The following is an 8,710-nucleotide window of genomic DNA, read 5'->3' as shown; positions in this document are numbered from 1 at the left end:
TACACTCGAAGTCTTCTCACCATCCCACCGTTCATCGCCTCTTGTGTGCTCCTTTAAGTTGCCACGAACTGCAAGATTGTAAAAAGGAATAGCTACTAGGCTTATTTATAATACCATTTTCTTCAAGTATTCGGAAAGCAGTACAAGTAGCTGTACTGTGTATTAGAAACATATCTGCACTGTTATTTTATTGCTATAGGACCGAGGCTCCTGATGGAATGACAAGCGGAATATTGCATCACTGTGTATGAAGATGATCTCAGCATCCCATCATCATTCCCAACTCCTGCCATGTTAGTGAGCGACACCAGGTAAAAAACGGGGCATTTCCTCCCTTTTTTCTCCTTCAAGGCAAATGGGATCTCGAACTACAAATAAATAAAAGCGTACACTCACAACGTGTGTAGTGCAAAAATTCCAAGTAAACAGAATGACGTGGAAATCAAAAAAAAACTCATAGTTGCCAACTTTGGTCGAGCAGGGCGGCGGCGGCGGCCACCGCGCCCGGAGCGCATCCCACCCTCGGAGCGGAGCCCGGCGCCAGCGTCCCGTGTGTCGGCGACAGTGATTGGAGGAGATTGTTGCAGGGATGGGAAAAGGGGGGGGGGGACACGGCCACGGTCACCTCCCCAGAGCAGCGGCCAGGCTTCATCCCTCACGCCTCGGCCCCGGGCAGCGGTGCGGTCGGACGCCCGCCCACGGCGCGCAATTCCCATTGGCAACTATGCGGAACATGGATTGCGTGGCCCAGGCTAATGGAAGGGAAGATTTCCGTTGGAGGGGGTGGGTTTTTTTGGTGAGGGGTTTTTTTTGTTGGTTTTTTTTTTGTTTGGTTTTTTGTTTGGTTTTTTTTTTTTCCCAGATACAACCATTGAAAGAGAACAGCTACAAACATTGCGATTCCGAAAGAACTTCGTGAGAATTAACAAGGAAAGACATTCAACTCTGGGGGGGAGGGTGTTTGCTGTGGGTTGGTTGGTTCCTTTTTAAACAGACCCCAAGGAGTGGTTCGATTCTGCACGGCTCTGGGCCATTACAAAACCTCCTGCACGAAGCACAGGGGTAGATTTTCTTATCGTTTTCTCATCTTTTTCTTTGTTGCTGTTTCATTTGTTGTTCTTAATTATGCAAATCTACTTCCCCACACAGCCGTATTTTCAACTGGAACAGAACTCCCTAATATTTTCATGGCATAAATTGCATTATGCAGAGAAAGGCAACAAATGAAATTTCGTCTAAATTAAAATTAGGACCTACTGTAGACCTGCTCAAGACCCTTTTCGCCAAAGTACTGGGAGTGAGCAGAAGAGTCATGCAGCTTATCAGTAAAACAATTACATATTTTTGCCATTTTTCTTCAGTGCTCGTTAAGATTATTTCTTTTTTTTTTTTTTTTTTAAGGTCTGTGTTCTCAGTCTGCAACTTGCTATTTCTTGCATAAAGACTGGGAAAAACTTTTTGTTTTAAACAGCATTCTTACACAACATGTTGAACCTTCAACGAGGGAAACACAGAACTAGCACTAGAGTTCTCTCAGCTAAAAGGATGGACATATTAAAATAATAAAAAAATAAAAGGAGAACACCTCTGCAAATAAAAAGAAACCTCTCCTCATTTGGGACACACACATTGAGCTTTTAAAAACTCAAAATTCATAAATACGGTCGTCGTATAGAACTTTAGAGAATTAAGGCTTCTAAAAAACTTCAGTGCCAAAATAACCTCTCTGCATCAGTATTAAGAATAAAACATTTTCCATTTTAGGTTGTGCTTGCTTGCTTGCTCTTTTTTTTTTTTTTCCTCCTTTTTTTTAAAGACTTCTCTTAGTTCCGTAGAATTTTGTCACATAATATTACATACCGAAGGGGAGTGTTAGAACTGCTTACTGAGGTTTTGTTTTTGTTTTTGTTTTTTTTTTTAAGTAGTTGTTAGGCTAAGTTACAGCGATAAAATTCGATTACTGATCTGATTCGTTACTACTTTACACCGGGGGGGGGCTGTTGGCTCATTTCACCTTCTTTTCGTGCTTGATGTGGCCGTTCCTCCTGTACTTGCCGTTGGGGATCCCGTTCTGGTAGTGTCCGTTCACGGCGCTGTGTTTGTCGTTCGACCAGAGCTGCTTGCTCTGCCTGCAGACAAACCTGGCCACCCTGGCCAACACATAGTAAAGTAAGGCAGCACCCACTAGAAGGACAAAGGCAATATCCAGTAAGAAATACTGAAAGAGGGAGATGCTGTAAACAGCGGCACGTAGATGCTGGGCTCCGTTGTGGCGGAGGATGTAGTTAATCCAGTACACAGTCCGGTTCACGGGGTGGCCAGGCTGGTCCTTGTGGATCTCAGACAGCCGCTGCGCCCGCTGCCGGTAGCTGGGGGGGAGAACAAACAAGGAAGGGGGAAGAAAGGAGGGGGAAAAAAAAAAAAATCACCACGTTATGCTTATCGTGCAAGTGGAGAAATGCAGAAGGACGAGAAACCCGGGGCTGGTTTCGCAACGGACCGTTTTCCGCTCCCGGCCGGGAGTTTCGCCTAAAACTTTTCGTTTTCACCCCAGCGACTCATCGTGTCAAATTGCTCCTCTCCTCCCTGCAGGGTCAGCAGGTTATTCACACACGACTTGCCTTTTCACTGAGGGTAATTGCACAAGGGAAAGGTGATGCAACTGATGTTATCGAGGCCTCCCTGCCGCACATCCCCCCTCCCCTCCCCTCTGCTGCTCGATCCCTACAGGATTCTCCTTCCCCAGGGCAAGCACCACTTGAAGACTCTGCTCTCAGGAAAGCAAGAACCACCAACAGCACCATGCTCCAAAGTCAGGGTTGGACAATACAATACATTGCCAGCTAACACCTCACTGTTTTTCATCTGAAGGTGGTCTCAGCATCAAAGGTGTTTAAAACAGAACGCTCAGAACCAACTCGTGGAGCGACTCTCCTCACACAAGGATTGTTGAAAAAAAAAATTATTTGCTGGAATTAGAAAGAATTCTGAAACTCAGCTCACAGGCTTGCACTTAATCCCCTGAGTAACCAAAAAAAAACAACAAAAAAAATCAGACTGGAGTCCTCATTCATAAAAACTTGCCAAAATGTTGTCATTGCGAAATGACAAATTCGTGTGAATGCAAAAATGACATTCCTGGATTAAGACAGGTATTACTAACTAGAACAGAAAAACATTTGAAATTTTTTGTGCATGTGTATCTTGCTCCAGGCCTCTGAGGCAGCACAACAGCCAGGCTGGTAGTAAGGAATAATCCAGGCAGACACAGGGACACCTTGGTCTGCAACATGGAATAAGTCAGGACAGGTTTGTTTCCATAACCTCTCTGCCCTCCACATGGCAACTGCCCCAAAGAGCACGTGTGACCATCGAGTTTTGGTAGGGAGCAACACAGAAACCCTGGGGAATCCTGGGAAACGGGACAAACAGCCACAGACTTGCCCCAGCTCTACACACAAATAAAACCCAACATGCAGTTTTTCCCCCCCCACACTGCACAAAGGTTTGGTACAGTCATACTTAACCCGCAGAAAACCCCTCGTGCCATACCTGGGGTCATTGATAACTTTTACTAGGGCTTCATACAGTGCACTCTCAGTCATAGTCTTCCAGTTGAGCAGTATTCCCATGCCTTTGGCCTGCACACGGGTCATGGTATCGTAATGGTCTCCAAAAAGGGGGATCCCCACCACTGGGACCCCGTGGTACATGGTTTCAAAAATGCTGTTCAAACCTCCATGGCTAAGGAAAGCTTTGATGTTGGAGTGACCTGAAAACAGAAGAGGCATGAAGGTTAAAAGACACATTTATATCTCCTTACTGTAAAGTTATTGAAGCACCTGGGTACAACATATCTCTCAGTGTTTCTGTGGTTGACACTCAGGCAAGGCAAAATTAGTTCAACTTGTCCCAAAGTTCTCCCTAAGCCCACTCTGCTGAAATTCCTCATGCATTAAATCACTTCCTGATACACTACGAGAGGGAACAGCCCAAGCAAAGAAAGTTCTCATGTATATGAGTCATGTAAAATGATTAATGGAGTCATTAACATGCACTTCTCACTGGCGAGTAGCTGCAGGTGGTGACCGCAGCAGGTTTAGCAGTACAAGTGAGCGAGGGAGAGCACGTCTGAGGATGAAATACAAGACCTTCAAATGCAGGACAACTGATGTTACGCTCTCTCTAAAGCCTCCCATGCCTTACTTCAGGCCAGCAAACACTGACAACCACAGTAACAGCTCCATGGAATGGGGGGGAAAAAAAAAAAAAAAATAAAAAATCACACTGCCTCAGAGCACTTCTGTAACCAAAACAATCTACCTGCTTTAGAAGTCATTTGCCTAATCACCACGTTAGGATAAATACTCCAGCTGACACACAACACACACACACACACTGATGTTTAATGCATTCATCAGCACCCACTGGAGCTGTTTTGGGAACACACAAACATCCAGGTATCCCAGAGACAGCCAGAAACACTCTGTGGCCTCTCGTATCTCCAAGGGACCCAGCTATCATCTTGAAATCCTAATTCTGTATCCTTGCTCTCTGACTCGCATGACAGAAGCAATCCTGGCTTAATAAGGACTGCTCATTCAGCAGAATGTTTTTAGCAGAGCAAACTGAAATCAAGTGAGAATAGGCAGTGTCTGATCAAAACAGATACTCACCCAGGAGGTCGTTCTGCGGTAACCACTCAATCAGCTTCGTGTTGTTGCCTAAATTCCTTGGTTTGTTCCCTGAAAACCTAAACCAGTGAAAAATCAAATGGAAGCTGGAGTTATCAAGACCTCCAAAATGAGTACTGTAGGACAGAGCTGTTCTGTGGCAGCTCCATCGACCCACTTCAATATTCTGTTTACTGGAGAGCATTTGAACAGTTACCTAAACAACCACTCAAACAATTGCTCATTCCCAATTAAGCAACACCTACTTAGGACTGGCTTGTACATTCTGTATGTATTATTAGAAGATTATTTACATCAAGTTACAGAAAAGCAGCTAAACAGTTACTAGTTTGGGCTCCCATAATCCAAAGAACTACAAAGATTCCCTTGGTTTATCACAGTGACATAAGACTGCCAAGCTGTACTACCACCTCTCTCATTCCCAGAAGTATCTGGTATAAATCTACCTGTGTCCAACACAGACATAGGTCAGTGATGTCAAAAATGAACCCAACCACCCCCCAAAAAAATCTCCAAGCCATGTTTGACTGATAATATTTAGGTATTCAATTATGGATCTCAAATTCCCACTGGGGTGGATCGACTGCCTGTCCCTCATAAAGATCATGTCTTGCACCCTGTCCCAGGGACATCTTCCCATTTTATAAGTCATGATGGAAAGAAACAGCAGGTGGGTTCCCTTATCCAAAAAGCCATTCAGCAAAATATAGATTGCAGGTAACAAAAAGAAAAATCCACCACAATGAAAAATGTTAAGGGAACATTAGCAAAAAAACCATTTAATAGAAGGTTTCAGTTGAAGTTGTTGCTTTGGCATCAAGAAAAAAAATCTGTTAAAATTGACTGACTTTCTACAAAAAGTGGATACCTGTACAGAGAAATATTCCAGGGAAAACATAATGAAAGGAAGCCAAGCAGAGAAAACATAGTGGCTCTACCCCAAACCAAAAGTGATGCAATCTTTACTACAACTACCCCAGGTTCTGTGCCACAGGCTGAAGAATTCCCATTTTCCTGTTCATTAGTGGGGTTTGCTACTTCAATTACACACAGCAGCGAGGACATTCCTTAAGAGATGGCAGGGAACAGGCTGCTAAATAGCCTGTTAATGCAACTCCAACAGCAGGGCAGCAAGGCAGGCGTTGTAAGACACTGATTATTTAGAAATAAACGGTTCACATGAACTCCTCCAAATTAATCATTGATGCTCCACGTGAAGCAGAGCTGACTAAACAAGTTTTGGGTTTTTCCAGCGAGTTGAGAGCGCCACTCAAGATGTTTTCAGAGCTGAGAAAGCTTACTGCTGATTTTGACTCCTGCAGATTTCTCTCCCTCCAATTTCTCACAGAAAAAAAAAAAAAAGTGAGAAAGTCAATAATGAAAGCCCGTGTTCACAGATGAAAGTGGAAAAGGGGCCTAAAAAAGTGAGGGGAAAGGGAAAGAAGAAGAAAACCTAGGATTTAATCATCAGGATTCACTCTTGAGCCCCAGGGTGGGTTTTTCATCAAATATTATGACAGTATGTCACAGATGTTACAACCTCGGATTCTTTTCACTGTCCCCAATCCTTCCAGGATATCAACTGGGCACAGGAATGTAACCCATGCTTTATTCTACCACAAAAAAAATCAGTGTTCCCCTTTATTGCCGGGGAATTGCACTATTTCCATGAGGAGTGCCTTTCAGCAGAGTCAGGTAATCTGTGCCAACCAGGCAGTGCCAATCCAGCCAATCTGCAACTCCGGGTTCAGACGGCACAGTCGAAAACAAGGCTGGTGCAAAGCACCCCCCCCACTGCACTCACCTCCAAATAACCCTCTGGGGCAGCCTGGCCAGGGCATGTGCCAACTTGTTGGCGACGTCCTCCGACAGGTACTTCACTCCAGCCCCGAAGGAGACGAGCACGAAGCCGTTCTCATTAGCACCATTCACCCACGCCTGGAGATCCTGCGGAAGGGAAAATGGACACTGAGCACCACAAACAGGGAGCAAACAGGGCTGAGGAGGAACAGTTGTGGGTGCCCTGGTTGCCTCATGAGCCAAGTTTCAGGAGTTGCAAACACTGCAGATATCACCAGGAACAACGACTCGATGACTCAGAATCCATGGTGCAGGCCACGAACAGCAAAACCCTTCCATGTTTGTTTTAGCTTCCATATTAACCCCTAAGTGATTTAAGACAATCCATCCCTTCCCTGATCAGTTGACACACACTCTCACAGTTGACACACACTCTCACAGTTGACACACACTCTCACATCACATTTTAACTCAGCAAAACACGAAGAGATCCACTTTGCAGCAAACAGATCCACGTCGTGGTATCAGCCTGGAAGCAAGGCACAGGGAATGTGTGAATGAAGCTGGGGCTTGGCTGTGGCATTTTCAGCTTTTAACAAAGTGACAGTACTTCAAAAGCCTTGTTTTGCTTTCTTTCCTACGAAAGTAATAAACACAATTTGAAAGAAGCCAGAGCTTCAAAAAAACACCTTCGGTTTCCAGCACGTGAAGAAGGGGAAACAAAAAAAAATGACCCCACAGACGTGCAGATATTTTATTGGGATGAGGAATATTTTGTGTTTCTCGGGACGTGGTTCAATTCTGGCCTCACCAAGTGTAAGCACAAGCCTGCTCAACATCAGTACAGCAATAGGAAGTGAGCAAAGAGAAAAAAATCAAGAGCCCTGCTCACAATGTGCCTCTTGTCCCGGGAATAAATAGCGGGGCGGGCAGGACTGGAGTAACGCCGTGCTATCGGATCCCAGCACAAAACCTGCCCCAAAACCCACTCTGCTCTCTGCTGTGCAGCAAAAAACACTCCCATTTTCTCTGCAAGCCACACTTCACCCTTTTCCAGTGTGCTCTCTCTTCCTATTTTTTATTCATGCGAAGGGAGAGGAAGGAGGGAAAGGAGGGGAAGCGGCTGTGACCTGCCTCGAAGCTGAATCATTTATTAGGGGCTGAACTTCTGACACAAAAAAAGTTTCCAAGTGGTTTTGTGATTTATTTAAAGATCGTCCTTGAATCTTAGTTAAGGACCTAAGGCATGCTGCAAATGTCAATGAATTACAGCAACTGGAGTGGTTCAATTAGTTACATCTTAAACCATTTCTTATCAGTTTAAAGCTCAAGAGAAAATAACTTTTTGTGGGCTCTGGGACAAACCATTCTGGAAAGCCCAACATCTCAGACTGGTAAGGTTGGCCTTTGGGTGGAGCAAATAATCCCAGAGGATCCTGGCATCAGGAGGTCCTACCTGTGACTACTTCTGCATGGTCAGACACGTGGTTTTCTGCTGCTAGAGGTGAGCCTGTTCTGGCTGAGAAACTGCTCCCAAGGCTACTGCTCCTCTGTGCTTAATTAGAAATTCTGTGAGACTTCCCATCTCTGATGTATTCACAAAGCAAAAATTACATTTCCTTATGTGAACACAGAGGAGGTGTCAAATATTTCCTCGCAATGGAACTTCTAGAACAGCATTCAAAAATCCCCATGCACAGTAACAAATAGCTATTAAGTACTTTGAATTTCATGTATGGGGCAAAGAAGGCAATTTTACTGTGTACCACAGAATCAGAGTCACCTGCAGGCTTTTGCATTTCATTACTGTGCAACAGCAAAGCAACCTGCTTTGTGTTATGAGGGCTGCTTTCAGAGCCAAACCTCTGTAATCCTTCCCTTTGAAGGTAATCCCACTGCTTCCAGTGGAACATCACATGGACAAAGGTGAACTTAATATCTTCCCAGGCGAGGCAAGATCCTGCCATCAGGCTCAAAAGATGGGATTTGTTTGTTGCATTAAATAGGATTACATTAATTGCTTACCTGCCTCCTGATCTGCAGCCCCTTTCCAAGCTGCTTCCCCAGAGGGGTGCTGGACATCACTGCTCAAAATCAACTAGAGACTTGTCAGGATGAGGGCTCTCCTCACATACTTCTGTGTAATTCCTGGCACAGCACAGCCTGGATTAAATGGGATCACTGAGCATCACTAGAAACGCAGAGCTGGGGAAAAA

The 8,710-nt window shown here is 44.8% G+C and overlaps 1 protein-coding gene across 4 annotated transcripts in view; it reads right to left on the bottom strand.

Annotated features, from left to right (window-relative positions):
- Positions 1-858: 858 nt before the first annotated feature.
- Positions 859-8,710, bottom strand: part of UGT8 (UDP glycosyltransferase 8) — a 34,290-nt gene continuing 26,438 nt past the window's right edge. For all 4 annotated transcript variants that reach the window (XM_027658900.1, XM_027658899.1, XM_027658901.1 and 1 more), the window contains 4 exons: positions 6,499-6,641; positions 4,677-4,753; positions 3,553-3,772; positions 859-2,369 (listed from right to left, as the gene is read on the bottom strand). In XM_027658900.1, the coding sequence (XP_027514701.1) occupies positions 2,006-2,369; positions 3,553-3,772; positions 4,677-4,753; positions 6,499-6,641 (804 nt within the window). In that variant the 3' untranslated portion in view covers positions 859-2,005. The remainder of the gene's footprint in view (positions 2,370-3,552; positions 3,773-4,676; positions 4,754-6,498; positions 6,642-8,710) is intronic.

This window comes from Corapipo altera, unplaced genomic scaffold (assembly GCF_003945725.1).
Source record: "Corapipo altera isolate COAL_440 unplaced genomic scaffold, ASM394572v1 255, whole genome shotgun sequence".
NCBI lineage: Eukaryota > Metazoa > Chordata > Aves > Passeriformes > Pipridae > Corapipo > Corapipo altera.
This window is presented reverse-complemented; position numbering and strand designations above follow the sequence as displayed.